Source organism: Sinocyclocheilus grahami, unplaced genomic scaffold (assembly GCF_001515645.1).
Source record: "Sinocyclocheilus grahami isolate Dianchi unplaced genomic scaffold, SAMN03320097.WGS_v1.1 scaffold103.1, whole genome shotgun sequence".
Classification (NCBI taxonomy): Eukaryota; Metazoa; Chordata; class Actinopteri; order Cypriniformes; family Cyprinidae; genus Sinocyclocheilus; species Sinocyclocheilus grahami.
The window spans coordinates 1550417-1568001 of NW_015505282.1; the positions used below are offsets into that span (position 1 = coordinate 1550417).

The 17585-nt window shown below is 35.5% G+C and overlaps 1 protein-coding gene across 1 annotated transcript in view; it reads right to left on the reverse strand.

Annotated features, from left to right (window-relative positions):
• The window catches only part of LOC107588453 (slit homolog 1 protein-like), a 69118-nt gene that overhangs the window by 32906 nt on the left and 18627 nt on the right, over positions 1-17585 (reverse strand). The window contains exons 9-23 of the mRNA XM_016276552.1: positions 13972-14116; positions 13619-13690; positions 13319-13390; positions 10242-10313; positions 9938-10081; positions 9696-9859; positions 7967-7993; positions 7678-7822; positions 7215-7289; positions 6954-7097; positions 2761-2904; positions 2493-2659; positions 1037-1175; positions 874-942; positions 85-156 (exon numbers count right to left, since the gene is read on the reverse strand). Coding sequence (XP_016132038.1) covers positions 85-156; positions 874-942; positions 1037-1175; positions 2493-2659; positions 2761-2904; positions 6954-7097; positions 7215-7289; positions 7678-7822; positions 7967-7993; positions 9696-9859; positions 9938-10081; positions 10242-10313; positions 13319-13390; positions 13619-13690; positions 13972-14116 — 1651 coding nt within the window. The remainder of the gene's footprint in view (positions 1-84; positions 157-873; positions 943-1036; positions 1176-2492; positions 2660-2760; positions 2905-6953; positions 7098-7214; positions 7290-7677; positions 7823-7966; positions 7994-9695; positions 9860-9937; positions 10082-10241; positions 10314-13318; positions 13391-13618; positions 13691-13971; positions 14117-17585) is intronic.

Genomic DNA, 17585 nt, shown 5'->3' on the forward strand with positions numbered 1-17585 from the left:
TGTGTGTGTGTGTGTGTGTGTGTGTGTGTGCGTGTGTGTGTGTGTGTGAGCGTGTGGGTGTGTGTGTGAGAGAGAGACGCTTACAGTGTGGTGAGTTGAGTCATGTTGGCAAAAGACGAGTTGGACAGGGAACTGATTTTATTGTTGCTCAAGTCACTGAAATAAAGCACAGTAAAACATGTTAAATGCACTTTCATTATATACCGGTAATAATAATAATAATAATAATAATAATCTGCACCACAACATTTTTCTAGCTTTATTTCTTTAAATTATTGTTATTTATAATTCGTTTGTCATCATTGTACTATCAAGTGAAATATAATAAAATAATATTCCTTTTAAAAATAATATAATATAATAATATTTTATTATTATTAATATACTGTTTATATCATATAATATTGCAATATTGTATAATTATACATAAAAACAATTATAATATAAATACATATGTTGTATAGAATCTATTATTATTATTATTATTGATATTAGTATTAATTTTTATAATTTTCATTTTTTTTGTCCTATTATCAAGTGAAACATTATACAACAACAATAATAATAACAACAGATTATTATTATTATTATTATTATTATTATCAGATTGTATACAACATATTATTGTACATTATTATGTGCTATGCTATTTCCTGCAATGCAATTATTTATATTAATTTGCTGGTCAGGGGTGCGTCTCCCAAAAGCAACTCTAGTCACAAGTTCCATAGTTACCAATAGCTTTCAATGGAATTAACAACCGTAGTTAGCTGACGATGCTTTTGGGAAACGCACCCCTGGTCAGTTGGCATTTAAACATTAAAGCAATGACAATGAAAGAGAATGTAATGTAATGTTGGATCTGACACTCACACCAGCTGCAGCTGTTTGAATGCTGAGAGCTCTTTAGGCACCGCAACAAACAGATTCCCATCCAGGTATCTATGGAGACAGAGTTCATCAGACACCCGAATACAGCCAGACAGGAACCCCTGCATTAGCATAAAGCCCGGTCCCGCCTACGCGCGTGACTCACAGTTCAGTGACATTGCGTGGGATGCCGCGGGGTAAAGCCAACAGGTGCTTGTTGCTGCAGCGCACCACTGTATCCAGACACGTGCACTGCTCCGGACACACCGGCTTAGGCACACAACTCACGTCGTCTTCAACCAGCCCTGAGACACCATTAGACATACAGTCACAGAAACCGTGCCATTTGATCAATAATTAGCCAATATACAATTCAATTACAATTTACAGAGAGCAGATTTACGCCAGTAAAAATAAAAAAAAGATAACTGCAACCTTTTTATTTCACAATTCTGACCGTTTTTTCACAATTCTGAGATCTACAAGATGTAAACACAATTATGATAAGTCCATTTTCACAATTAAATTAAAATAAAATATTTGAAATTGTAATAAAATTAAAAAGAAATCGCAATTGCAAGAAAAAAAGTCAGAATTATGAGAAAGTCACAATTACCTTTTTTATTTTCTATTCAGTGGCAGAAACGACCTGCAGACTTTTTAGACGCAACCTCAGAATTCAGAGAAAAAGTCAGATTGTGAGAAATCTCAAAATTGCAAGAAATAAGTTTGAATTCTGTGTTTATATCCAACAATTCTGACTTTTTTTCTTGCAATTGCGATTTTCTTTTTAATTTTATGACCATTTCAAATATTTTATTTTAATTTAAATACATTTTTAAATTTTAATTTAATTAAAAAAGCAATTCACTTTTCTTTTTAATTCTGTGGCAGAAATAAAAACAGAACTGCACAATGTAAACAGAATTAAAAGAACAAGTCATAATTGCGACATAAAAAACAAACAAACAAAAAAGTCACAATTACCTTTTTTATTTTATCATCCCATGACGGAAACAGGATTCCATAGGTGAGATTATTTATATACTTATATAAATTATTTAATATAAGTCTTGGAAAAATATCAATAAAAATGTGCTGAAAACTACAAACTAATCCATAATGTTTTGCATCGTAAACCATGGTTTTCAGTAAAACTGTTTGATTTATGCAGGTACATTATAGAGTAGCTGTAAAATAAATCTAATAAATAAAAATAAATCTAATAAATCTAAATATTACTTGTAAATATAATAAAAAATAAAGAATATTATTATTAGTGAATAATAAAATTAGATAACTCTTTTGTTCTAGAGCCAGAGAAAATGTTGCAAATCAGAAAATCCTTACTGTTGAGCTCTGCATATATATACAGTGGGTACGGAAAGTATTCAGACCCCCTTAAATTTTTCACTCTGTGTTATTGCAGCCATTTGCTAAAATCATTTCATTTCATTGTATTAAGTTCATTATTAGTATTAAACACATGAAATCAAACTTGAGTAGCTAGAGGCATCTGCGTTCACATATGTGAGTAAAGTATGTTTAGGCTTTCTAAATGATGAAGATGTAGGACAGTGAAACGATCAGCTCAAACCTAAAAACCTGAAAGCCTCATTCACCCTTTTCACAGAGGAAGTCCGGCTTTGCCACGTCCTGCAGTGGGATCTCTCTGAGGAAGGCTGGGTTCTGACAGCGAGGGTTTCCCGTCACGATCTGCCGAGATCGCAGCCACTCGCCCAACCAGGACAGACGACAATCGCAGTTAAAAGGGTTTGCCAGCAGGTTTCTGAAAAAAGACAGTGGAGATTAAACAGAGTTAACATTAACGGAAGCATATATTCAGATCGGACACATTCATAAAAGGCAGCGAGAACTAGAGGTGTTTACAGAGTGGAGAGGTTTGGCAGCGTGTGGAAGGCTCCAGGCATGATGGTGGTAAGCTGGTTGTCATAGAGCGAGAGCAGACGTACGTTCTGCAGGCCCGAGAAGCTGCTGTTGTGGATGCAGCGGATGCGATTATTCCTCAGCATCCTAACAAAGACAGAAACAAGTTTTCAGGGCTTCAGGGTGACTGTGAGGAACAATGAAAATGGCTGAGCTTGCTTTGATTGCTCTTGAGTAATGATGCATTTGCACAATCTTGCGCTGATACATTTTAAAGATAATGATACATTTAAATATATGGACAGCTTCACTACAAATATATTAACATCCTGGACTGCTGTGAGAGTTTTTAATACCAGTGCTCAACAAAAAGATGGATCATTATTTTAAACTTCAGTATTTGCTTTCCTGATGTATAAGGGCTGCAAAACGATTAATTGTGATTATTTTTTGTGTATAAATAAATACACACACATATATAAATATCTGTATGTTTATATATTTATACTTGTGTATAATTTATATTATATATAAATATTTTATACATAAACCTAACATATTTTTCCTTAATATATACATGTATGTGTGTGTTTGTATATACATAATAAATATACACAGTACACACACATATAGTATGTAAACAAACTTTATTATTAATCACCATAAATCGTTTTGCAGCCCTACTGATGTATCAATCAGTCAACCAACCAATCTGTTATTCAACCAACCAATTAACCACCCATCCTATCAGCCAATCACTCATACTGCCAGTCAATCAGTCATCCAACCAGCCAATCAATCAGTCAACCAACTAATACGTTTATCAACCAACCAATCAGCCGTCCTATCAATCACTCATGCTACCAATCAATCAGTCATCCAACCAACTAATCAATCGGTCAACCAACCAATCTATTAAACAACCAACGAGTCATCCAACCAACCTATCAGTCAGTCAACCAACTAATCTATTAATCAACCAACCAATCAATCAACCAATTAATCATCCTATCAATCACTCATACTACCAATCAATCAGTTAACCAACTAATCAAACAATTAATCAGTCAACCAACTAATCTGTTTATCAACCAACCAACCAACTAAACAGTCATCCTATCAATCACTCATACTACCAATCAATCAGTTAACCAACTAATCAAACAATTAATCAGTCAACCAACTAATCTGTTTATCAACCAACCAACCAACTAAACAGTCATCCTATCAATCACTCATACTACCAATCAATCAGTTAACCAACTAATCAAACAATTAATCAGTCAACCAACTAATCTGTTTATCAACCAACCAACCAACTAAACAGTCATCCTATCAATCACTCATACTACCAGTCATTCAGTTAACCAACTAATCAAACAATCAATCAGTCATCCAACCAACTAATCAATCGGTCAACCAACCAATCTATTAAACAACCAATGAGTCATCCAATCAGTCTATCAGTCAGTCATCCAACTAATCTGTTAATCAACCAACCAATTAGTCATCCTATCAATCACTCATACTACCAATCAATCAGTTAACCAACTAATCATGTCATGGTGTAAAGAACAGAAACTGATCTTTGTTAATAATTGGAATCGTAGCGTCCTAGGCTTTTTTGCGCTGATGGCCTGCACCCCAGCAGAGTCGGAGCAGAACTCCTGTCGGACAACATCTCCAGGATGCTACGCACCGTATGACTAGTAAGTCAATTCTCAAATAACTGCTGTGATGGCTTTTGTTCTAGCCACTTAAATCACTACCCACTTGAGGTCAAAATATAAATTTAATGCAGGATCTAGTAAAAATCTGATCGTGATTTAACTGGAAAAATGCAGAATTAACAAAAACAATTTTTAAAGCATGGGCTCCAAAACATTAGATCCCTCGCACCCAAAGCAGTTATTGTAAATAAAATGATCACAGATAATTGTTTTGATGTACTCTGCTTGACTGAAACCTGGCTAAAACCTAATGATTATATTGGTCTAAATGAGTCTACTCCACCAAGCTACTATTATAAGCATGAGCCCCGTCAGACTGGTCGTGGCGGCGGTGTTGCAACAATATATAGTGATACTCTCAATGTTACTCAGAAGACAGGATACAGGTTTAACTCATTCAAAATACTTCTGCTTAATGTTACACTGTCAGATGCAAAAGAAGTCTCTCCTATCTCTTGCTCTGGCTACTGTGTATAGACCGCCAGGGCCGTATACAGATTTCCTAAAATAATTTGCAGATTTCCTCTCAGACCTATTGGTTACTGTTGATAAAGCGCTAATTGTCGGAGATTTTAACATTCACGTTGATAAATTATGCATTAGGACTTGCATTTACTGACCTAATAAACTCTTTTGGAGTCAAGCAAAACATCACCGGGCCCACTCATCATTTTAATCATACGTATATATATATATATATATATATATATATATATATATGTATGTATATTATCGTCCGGGTAGAACTATTGTTCCAACCACCAAAGATAGATTCACGAATAACCTGCCTGATTTATCTAAACTGCTCTGTGTACCCATAAATACACATGAACTAGACGAAATGACTAGCAATAGGGGCACTATCTTCTAAGCTGTTGCCCCCATTAAAATAAAAAAGGTTAGAAAAAAAATGTACTGCACCATGATACTGTCACGAATTCAGTCCATGGACTTCCATTTATTCACCACCAGAGGTCACCCTTTCCATTTCATTGACTCCCGCACAACACAAACTGTTGCATAGCACCCCGGACTACATATCCCATCATTCTTTGCACGATTTGCACACTGCACTGATTGCACACAGCTGTTTCTAATCACCTCACTCACTATATAACACCCACTCTAACCACATTTCTCTGCTGAGTATTGTTTAGCCTGTACCCCTTTCCGAGTCTCTGTGTTTTCCTTGTTTTGCCTTGCCTTGTCAGTTTTCTCGGTTCTGATCTTTGCCTGTCTCCCTGGATTTATCCCTCTAGTCTCGCCCCTGTGATTCTGTCTGCCGATCGTCGACCTACGCTAGCCCTAGGACTATTCTTGTGTTTTGCCCGCCATATACCTGTCTGCCATTATCTGACCCATGCCTGTTTTATGACCACGTCTCTGTCTTCTCCTAATAAAGAGCTTGCATTTGGATCCGCACATCTCACGTCTTGTCAGCCCCGTTACAGAATACTCAGCCAAACAAGGATCCAGCAGCTTTTCTGAGGAGCATTGGCCAGGTATGGACACCGCAAGGATTTTGTTAGCCCTTAAACAGGGTCCACGATCACTGGAGAACTATATCCGAGAGTATTTAGCTATCGCTCACTATTTTGAGTTACCGGACTGTTTATTGATAGAGTTTTTCAAATCAACATAAATCAACCTCTGAGGGCTAAGCTTAGACGCGAGGGTCCACGTTCATCACTCGCTCAGTTTATGGATTATGCTTTGTTGACTGTCGGATCTGTATTTACTGTGGGTGTCGCGGAGGAAGAATGCGACACAATGTGTGTGACTGAAGTGGTGGCTGTACCAGAGCACGCTCACAAAATGGCGGCAGCAGCAGAGCCTGACCGCAAGATGGCGGCCACACTAGAGCGCACTCACAAGATGGCGGACACAACCGCATCTAATCAAGTCACGGTGGACTAATCTTCCCGAGTCAAGTCTAGTCACAGTTGATCTTCCTGAGTCGAGTCTAGTCACAGTTGATCGTCATGAGTCAAATCGAGTCAGTTTATTATCCTGAGTCTAGTCAAGTCACAACTGATCTTCATGAGTCAAGTCAGGTCACAGCTGATCTTCATGAGTCAAGTCAAGTCACAGCTGATCTTCATGAGTCCAGTCAAGTCTCAGCTGGCAGAGCCTCGTTACGTCACAGCTGATCTTCTAGATTCTAGCCATGTCTCAGCTGTTCGTCCAGAGTCTCGTCATGTCTCAACTGTTCATCCAGAGTCACGTCAAGTACAACAGTAATATCCATTCTCTCAAGAAAGAAACTCGTAATCTTGAGTGCAAATGGAGAAACAAACCAATAAATCAGTAATCCTATTAGTCAATCAGTCATACTACTATTACACTACCATTCCATCCTTAAAAAATGCTTGAAGCTGTTTTAATTATGTAAACCACAACTAGTTATACTACAAGCATGCTTCTCAGAAATGTTGTGGCAGAAATGATAGTGAAAATGACACTTGCAGCATGCGTAATCCGTCCATTCCCCGGAACATTCCTCCACGTACAGACACCAGGTGGTTGGCAGTGAGGTGAAGCTCAACCACAGACGATGCGCCATCAAAAGCTCCATCCTCAATCTCAGTGATTTTATTGTTGCTAAGGTTTCTGTGAGAGAAACGCACCAAAAACTGATTTATTGTCCAGTTGAGTTCAACAGTAAGTAATACAGTGTATTTTGACCTTGTTTCATTATATTATGTAGAACATAAATGTCAATCTCACATTTTCTTGAGATGTGTGAGGGACTGAAAGAGTCCTGTTGCCTCCAGGATGGACAAGTCATTGTTATTGAGCCGTCTAAAATAAAGACAATGAAATAAACAGAGTTAGCATGTTGCTAAGCTAACAATGTGCTACTATAATACTATAAGCAGCACAAAAAATATTTTTATCAACAAAAAAAAACTAAACTAAAAGAATTATGTCAACATTTTGGTTGCTTCATCCGCCATCCTTGGATGGAGTTTGTCGCAAAGCATTCTGGGATTGACTTTTCACATAGAGAAATAGCCGAAAGAAGTTATCACAAAGAAGGCAGCACAATTATGCAGTCTACTTTAAGAAACATTCTTCATATTGAGTGCACAGGCATGATGCCTTAAAATAATCCCTACACAGGCAGCTCACTATATTTTGGAACAGAGCCATATTGTAATTGTTCTGTTTTAATTATGTATTCTCTTACAGTTCAGTTGTAGAAAGCGGAAGGTGCTCTGGAAACTTGGTCATCCGTAAATTTGAACAATCCACCACAGTAGCTTCACAGCGGCATTTGGGTGGACATACAGGCTTGCTGTTACAGTCCTTATTCAAACGTGTGTCCTCTGCGCCTGAGACAAATATAAAGATGCTTTCAGAGAACCACTGTTATTCAAAGGAAAGTAGGCCATTATTCAGTTTGCATCACATATATTATTTTGTGTCATATTCAAAACCAGGTTCAATGAGATACTTAACAGACACAAACAACTTACCTGGGATGTGGTACTGTTCCTTGGCTGCTATGGCAACACATGCAAGAAAACAGAAAGTACAGCTGCTATGGAGTGTAGATATACATGAACCCAGCAAAGATCTAAATTTGAGACTTAAAACTAGACAAATAAAGACTGAAACCAAATATTTTTCTTGAATATACTGGCATTTATACAACTGTTTCCTTGAATCCCATTGGTTGAGTGATGTTTAGTCACTCTTTATGCAGGTTACACATTTATGCCAGTAGGTGGCAGCATGTACCTGACTATAAGTGAGTAAATGTCATTCATTCAACTGATTTAGACAAAAATATTAAATCAGAAACAAAACAAGTCACTGTTTTATGGGTGAATCATTAAATTATTCACTCAACCAATTTGTTCAATAAAACTGATTCACTCAGGAATGAAATTAGTAATTGTCTATATGAGTGAGCCACTAAATTATTTCAAATGATTTGTTCAACAACACTGATAAATTCGGGAAAGAAACAAGTAACTGCCTATATTAGTGAGTAATTTAATTATTCATTCAACCGATTAGTCCAGAAATACTGATTCATTCAGGAGCTAAACAAGTGGCTGTCTTTATGAGCAAATCATTAAACCATTCAGTCACTGATTTGTTCAGTAATACTGGGTTTGGTTGCATAAACTTTTTAGACTGGTCTTAAAAAGTTAGTCATCTATTTTTTTTTCTTCAAGACTTGTCATAACCTTTTAAATTAATTTATGAAAAGGTAGATTGAGACTGATTACCCCTTGGCAACTGCTAGTTGGTCAAACTAGTTCTTAACACACAGTCTTAGCATGGTGGCTAAGTTTATGCAACTGGCCCCTGATTAATTCTATGTGAATGAGTGACTGTCTATATGAGTGAGTCACTGAAGCCTTCTTTCAACTGATTTGTTCATAAACACAGATTAATTTATGGAACAAAACAAGTGACTCTTTATAAGCGAGTCATTAAATCATTCACTTAACCAATTAGTTCAGCAGCACTGTTTTATTCAGGAACTACACAAATGGCATTTTAATGTTTTGTTAAAAAAATCTATACATTCAGAAATGAAACATTAAATTATTAAGTGAAGTGAATCATTAAAACATTCACACAAACGATTTGTTCAACAACACTGATTCATTCAGGAATGAAACAAATGACTGCCAATATGATTAAGTCACTGAATCATTCATTCATCCAATTTGTACCAACACTGATTCATTCAGAATCTAAACAAGTAACTGTCTGGAAGAGCGAATCAATAATTTATCCAAATGATTTGTTCAACATCACAGATTCATTCAGGAATGAAACCAGTGACTAGCTTTCTGAGTAAATCGTTAAATCATTCACTCGACCGATTTAGTCAAAGACACTGATTCATTCAGGAATGAAACCAGTGACTATCTATGTAAGTGAGTCACTGAATCATTAATTTAACTGACTTGTTCAAAAACAGTTGATTTATTCAGAAATGAAACAAGTGACTGCCTTTATGAGAAAATCATTAAATTATTCACTCAACTGATTTGATTAATTTACAAACGCCTACTAATGTGTTGCTTGGAGAAACAATAACTGTCTGCACACTTACCTGGAATTTCAAACAAACTTCCCAATTAAAAGTTGTGTGCGTACTTTTAAATGAATAAATAAATAAATGTATGCAGTTATTTTTAAATTCTTTGTAAATAACTGCACAGTGTGTTCGTTTTATTCTACCTGAACAGCGGAACTTCTTGCTCTTGATCTGACTGATGCGTTTGTTGGCGAGCCGTCGAGGACTGGAGCATCGTGTGCCGCTGGTCTCAATCGGGTTGGAGCGCAAAAAGTCCGCCAGCCACTTCAAACCACAATCACAGACGAAGGGGTTATGAGCTAAGTGACTGAAAGAAAGTCAACAATGAAATGTCTTGATTACAGTAAGTGCCCAAATCAATTGTTCATTATATAACGTCTCTTACAGAGTCTGGATGGATTTCAGCGGAGTAAACGTGCCTTTGGCTAGAGTCTGGATCTTATTGTCATACAAGGACAATAGAGATAGGTTCTCAAGGTCATGGAAGACGTTAACACGAACACAGTGGATTTTATTGGCATTCAATAGTCTGAAAGAGAGAAAGACGGACAGCTCAGACATTACTATGCCTGTCTGGATGATGCTGTTTCAGTGTGCTACTTTATTCACGGACCATTAAGCAATGCCATTGTGACATTTTTCATATGTGGGTGGTAATTTTACATTGACATAGGCTTTTCTGTACTTACAGTAACTCTAATGCACTCAATCCGTCAAAAACACCTCGAGGCAGATCTGTAATCTTATTTCCATAAAGAACCCTGTAAAACAAAACACAATTATGAGATACAATGGTGCTGATAAAGAGTTTCAGCATGCGGATTTCATAAAAATTGACCATTCAGACACAAGGTTACACATACATTTAAATACAAATGGGTTTAACTAGATTATTTTTACATTTTATGAATCTTTATTAATTTTACATTTTATTAGCTGAAGTCATAAGAGCACATCCCCAAGTCTCTGATCTTTAGATATAACTTCCTTCTTCAGTACTAGCAGTAAGATCAATTCATAAGCAATGCCTTCTCTTTTTAATGAATCAGTTGAACCGTTTCACAAAAACAGTATGATTTAAGCATTTCACAAATCAGCGACTAAAAGAACCAAAACATTTTGGACATGTCCAACTTGTAATGAATCCGTTTAACAACTCACAGATTCCTTGAGCCAAAAATTTATTTGGGAATGAATCGTTCAGACTGAGTTTTTGAACTGGTTCAATTCCTCCTTCAATGTAATTAGCATCTCATTCATGAATTATTTTTTTAGTGAATCAGTTCACAAAACCAATCTGAATGTTTCATTCGCTAATGAGATTGAATCCGTCCATGTGGTTCTCAAGTCAACACGTTAGTGACTCACAGAACCAAATCTTTTGCACATGTCCGACTTGTAATGAGTTAAACAACTCACCAATTCTTTAAACCAAAAAAACATTTGGGAATGAATGGTTCAAACTGAGTTTGTGAACTGGTTCAACTGATTCACTGATTGAAATGAATGATTCATTAATATAATAAACAAACTAATAATGTTAATCACCTGTTCACTGAATTCTAGATATGCCTGGTTTTATTCAACATAAGTAATGTTTGTTTGATTAATTAATGAATCATCCTAAAAGATTGGATCTTTTTAATGAATCAACTAAACCAGTTTATAAAACCAGCCCGAGTAATTAATATACAAATTAGACTGAACATTTAAATTTTCTGTACATGTCAGATTTGTAACGAGTTGAATTAACAACTCAATTCACTGAACCAAGAATCGGTCTGTAAATAAATAGTTTAGGCCGAGTCTGTGAACAATCGGTACTGATTCATTGAAAAGATTAGACTCAATAGATGATTCATTCATGAATCAGATATCTATACTTTCTGAAATAAATTAATCTATCAAAGTCTGATTCTTGAATGAATCACTACTGTATAAAGTATTTATAGCGACTGAACTGCTGAATCATTCATTTAACTGTTCAAAAGAGCCAGTTAGCAGTAATGAATCAGACCGACTAAATGTAAATCTATGAGATTTTATCACCCGTTTTATAAAAAAAAAAAGACTATCTGGCATGAAGCAGTGTTCCCGCTGAGCTGAATCGCACACATCCTCACGCAGTCAAATCATTTAAGACATGTATGCTAGAGACGACTAGCGCTGCAGGCTAGACACACACTCATATATTTACACAAACCGCACACTCTCACATCAGAGCCCTGCTGAGATTTTCCCAGAACAGATGTTTACCAAGAACTCTTCATGCTGCATGATGCATAATTCAACAGAGTTAATAAGCGCGCACATATGAACATGTTGGAAACATACACGCAATCATATGCAGATTAAATGATTATATACATGACCACATGAAGGCGTGTTGTTTACAGATTTGAATAAATGGATATGTAATTCTCAAAACAATAACGTAATTCATTTAACAAGTAATAATAAGAATTATTCTTTGTGATTATGTGTTTAATTTTGTATTCATGTGCAAAGTAATTGTTTATTATTAATACATGTATTTATTTGTTCATGTTGCTGTTGCAGGCTCTCGGCTCCTAAAAAAAATAAATAATTGAAAATATAATTTCCTGTTGCGGAAAAATAAGTGTTTGCTCCAAACGCTGTTGGAAATCATTTCTTGTAGGTCGGTGTTGTATGAAGGAGCATTAGCAGTAATGTCTACATCAACATTTATGTTGCAGAATGATTTTTTTTCGTATGATGTTTGTGGGCTTTTTGAGACCCTCTGCAGCATTTTTATGAGTTTATGACTTGGTCATTGCATATAGCTCAGTTTTCTGATTTGCTCCATCAAAAAAATCACAGATTGTTTTGAGTTTTTCAGGTCATTTTCTTGCTAGGTCCATTTCTAGCTGCGCTTCAGCTTTCTGACATACAGCCCGCTTGAAATTGCATGTGGCTCTACAGGGTTTCAAAACCTTTTGAAGGCCTGAGAGATTTTTGTTTGTTTGTTTTGTTTTTTTAGCATGCTATAGTGAAATAATTTCATATCATATCATATATCGTATCATATCATATCATATATCGTATCGTATCATATCATATATCGTATCATATCATATCATATCATATATCGCATCATATCATATTAAGCAAGGTAAGACTTTTGTTTGTTTTTGAAAGAAGTCTCTTCTGCTCACCAAGACTGCATTTGTATAATTTAAAATACAGTAAAAATTTTAATATTGTGAAATATTATTACAATTAAAAATAACTGCTCTATTTGAATATTTTGCTGCTCAAGAAACATTTCTGATTATTATCAATATATTTGTGCTGCTTCATTTATTATTATTATCAATATATTTGTGCTGCTTCATATTTTTTAAGAAATCACCATATATCTTTGAATAGAAAAAGTTATATATAATGATATATAATAAAAAAATATATAATAAAAATATATATATATATAATAAAAAGTTTTTTTAACTTACTGTCACTTTTGATCAATGTAATGCATCAATGCATCCAATATAATATGTTATTTGTTTATGCATTCAAAATCATTCAACTTAAAATAAATGGATATCAAATCATTAAGAAATACATATTTTAAAATACATATATTTTAAAATAACATAACTCATATCATATCATACATTAGATTTTTTTGGAAATATGTTTATGATGTTTAAAGTTTTTTTTTTCCCCCATCCCTTTATTTTCTGGCATGTAACTCTGTAAAACAGACACAGTAAGAGTGAATGAATTTGAAATGCACACTTACAGTGAGTTGAGTGAGCGCAGGCCTTGAAAGGCATCAGGGGCGATTTCAGATATTTGGTTATTACTCAAATCACTGTGCAGTAAAAGAAAGAATTATGAAACATGTGAAATATAATGACGATAATATAAAGAAAAACAAATGCAGCAGATCCCGAATGAATCTATTCCAATCATTCCTTAATTAACAATGACATGTTGTGCAAAAACTGCATGTAGAGTGATTTTCATAAATGTATGTGAACTAATGAATCTAATTTATGTCATAGTTCAAACTGTAGTTTATATAACTGTAATCACTCACATTCTGCGCAGTCTCTTGTAGGAGGCGAACGCTCCCGGAGGAACAGACTTTATACCGTTCTGCTCCAATCGTCTGAAAAACAGAACAGCAGAGAACTACATGTCAAGGGTGGATGGTTCGCTCTACTGCGTCTCCTTGGTTCCCTCATTATCATGGCTACTACGCTGTGAAGGGCACAACCTTTAGCACTAGTCAAACGGTCAATCGCACCAATGCGGGTCAAGAAAGGGTAAAACCCACCAGATGTGAAGGTCAAGAGTCAAGGGGAAATGTAAAGTGCACTTCTTTTTCACAAGGGATCAAAAACAGTGTAAAAGCTGAGCTAGTCTTAAATAAGTAAATAACACACTCACATCTCAGTCATGCCTTCAGGCATGTTGGCTGGAATCGCCGTCAGACCTTTTCCTCTGCAGTCCACGATATTGTCCGTACATGTGCACATCGGCGGACAGGAACCAGACGCAAATCCACAGGGCTGAGGACCAGAATCAAAAACACCTCAGGAAAAGAAAGAAACATTATAGATATATTAGTCTTAAGCATGCAGTTGATTGGTTTCATGTTTGCTTGATATCGGTCTGGATGTTTCTTCAATTTTGGGGACTTTGGAAGAGTTTTTTTTTTTCAAAAAATTTTTTTTTCACATTTCAAATCATCATGTAATCTGTTGTGGAAATGACATTTTTGCCTCTTCTGAGACTAATTTCACAGTTTATTTATCCAAAACACACCAATTACATAACTTTTGTGAATTTTTTTGTGTAAAATTACAGCTTAATTAGAAAATAATATACCATGATAATAATATTTTCTAGCCTCCATGGGAAACAACACTCTTAAAAATAAAGAAGCTTAAAAGGTTCTTCACAGCGATGCCATAGAAGAACCATTTTTGGTTCCACAAAGAAACATTCAGTCAAAAGTTCTCTAAAGAACCATCGCTTTCTTACCTTTTTATAATCTGAAGAACCTTTCATTCGCCACAAAGAACCTTTTGTGAAACAGAAAGGTTCTTCAGGTGTTAAAGGTTCTTTATGGAACCATTTAGACAAAAAGGTTCTTCTATGGCATCGTGAAACACCTTTATTTTTAAGAGTGAAGTACGCTGACATTTGAAAATAAAGCAATAAGCCCCAAGAAGCCTCTGCCTCACGCCGTGCCTAACAACGCCCCTTAGCTGTTATAAATTCACTGTAAACCACGGCTTTACGGGGATTATTGCTTTTATAAAACGGTTATTCCATATACGTAGTAAGGTTTCACAAAATAAAACAGAGCAAATAAAGTGTAATGATATTAATTAAAACAGTATTCTTCCACCAAACAATGTAGTTCCAACAAAGTGGTTGCCGAGCAGCACACAGAAATAAACAACGGTGTATGTTTGTAGAGTAATTTACAACAGCTTTGAACGTGGCTCAACCAATCAGAATCAAGGACCGGAACTATCCGTTTTATAATACATATTTTACAAACAGCAAAACTGATAACAAAATGATACATGACTTTCACACAATAAGTGTCGAAATGGTTTATGATTGTTTTACACTGCCTTGAGATTATAATAATAAAAATAGAATATTTTTAGGATGTATTTTCATAGTCTAAGTTTGGGGCTGTAGTAAAATCAATTCCTAAAAGTTATTCAGAAAATAGCAAAAAAATAAATGATAAATTCCAGTGAAGATAAAACGTTGGTAACGCTTTAGATTACAACCCGCAATGTACTGCGTAAGTAAACAGAATTTACAGCGTAACTTTTTTGTAATTACAGTGTACCTATTCAGTACCTCCGTGTAGGTATAAGGTAACAATATGCGAAGTTTGGAGAATAAAGGAGTAATAATCTGTAAAATTACAAATGATTTCTACTGTCAGTATTTTGAAACTAAGGGGTACCTATTCTAATATTACGTGGTATGTATGACCTCTTATATTTGCAAGCGATTAAGCAAAAACATACACTGTATACTTTTTTATAGCCTACACACATAAAACACGCTGGTAATTGTTTCAATCCAAACGCTCGGTTGAGACTGTTGGGTTAGGAATCTGGCTTCATGTGACCCAATTTGGGTTGATATCAGTAATAACCCGATGTTGCTGGGTTATGAATGTGGAGAACGTGAATGAGAGCATGCAGCAAGTCACGTGAGTTCAAACGTGAACGGCTCTGTGTGGGACGAAATCCGTGTTTGCGGTGCTTAAGACAGGAACATGTGTGGAAAATAGGAGAAAACGAATCGAAGCGCAGACAAAGGACAACTTTGAAACTGTCTGGAGTGTGTTCCTTTAAAACTGCAGCAGTGAATGTAGTGAGCGCGAACTGGAAACAGCTGAAATGGGCGCATGAGACGAGTCTATCCGTGTTTGCAGCGCTCATGACAGGAATATGTGTAGAAAATACAAGAAAACTAATCGACACGAAGAGGAGAGATATTTTTGAAACTGACTGGAATGTGTTCTTTTTAAAACTGGAGGGTTTTGTCCGAGTATGTTCTCACAACATTGAGCAGCGACTGATGAGAGGTAAAACCGGGAACTGAAATATGTTAGTCAAAATGGTGCTTGAGGATGTGGATCAAAACGGTAAATCAAAGACAGTAAACTCCTGTCAGTTCGCTATAATACACAATTTAATCTAGACTTTCAGTGTTTATTACTGTGTTTATTGGCGTGATAGTTTGACCATAATAGTTTAACTAGTCATTATTAGTTAATCAATTAGTCATTAAGTCAGTGGGTGAAAATTTTAATTTACAGCCCGCAAATGTTGTATTTACCCTGTAACTACATGGAACAAGGGTGGAACAAAGCAACACTTTAATTTACAGCCCGCAAATGTTGTATTTACCCTGTAACTACATGGAACAAGGGGGGAACAAAGCACCACTTTAATTTACAGCCTGCAAATGTATTTACCCTGTAACTACGTGGAACAAAGCACCACTTTAATTTACAGCCCGCAAATGTTGTATTTGCACTGTAACTATATGGAACAATGGAGGAACAAGTTGGACTTAAACACAGAACAAGTATATATTTGCACAGTAATCACAGAGAAAAATATTGCACTAGTTTTAATTTAATTGTTCGATGGCCAAATTAAACCCTCTACATTTTTTTTGCTATAAAAACACCACAGTATACATCCACTGAAATACAAATGTTGTATCATGTATTTTTTCTGCGAACAGCTGGAAAGAGGTAAACTTGTTTTATACTGCATTGAACCTTGATGGTATATTATGCAAAGTTATTTGGTGATAGCGGTGTTGAGAAGTTACTTGTGTGAAGTTGCTGAAATCGACAAATAAGCTTTCATAAGATAAGTAGACTTGTGAATTATAAATCATAGCAGAAACTCATTAACTAATTTCTCTAGATGTCCAGTTTTGTTGTTCAGTAATCTCCATCATGTCCGTCCTTTTATAATAGAATGTGTACCCCATGGTTAAAAAATACCTATACGCCTATAATAAAATACCAATATAAATTATAAAAAGTACATATCGTCTTTCTAAATCATTCCCAAACATAAGATTGTTGTTCAGGCCATACATACCACGTAATATTAGAATAAGCACCTCTTAGTTTCAAAATACTTACAGTATAAATGATTTGTAATTTTACAGGTTGTTACCCCTTTATTCCCCAAACTTTGCATATTATTCCCTTATACCTACACGGAGGTACTGAATAGGTACACTATAATTACAAAAAAGTTACACTGTAACTTCAGTTTACTTACGCAGTTCTTTGCAGGTTGCATATCTGGTTGTTACCCCCTTATTACCCAAACGTAACACGTTGTTCCCTTATACCTACACGTATGTTCTTTATAGGTACACTATAATTACAGAAACGTACACCGTAAATTCAGTATACTTACATAGTTCTTTGCGGGTTGTAATCTAAAGCGTTACCAAAACGTTTGCAAGGCACTGTTAACGTGACCTTCGTAGGA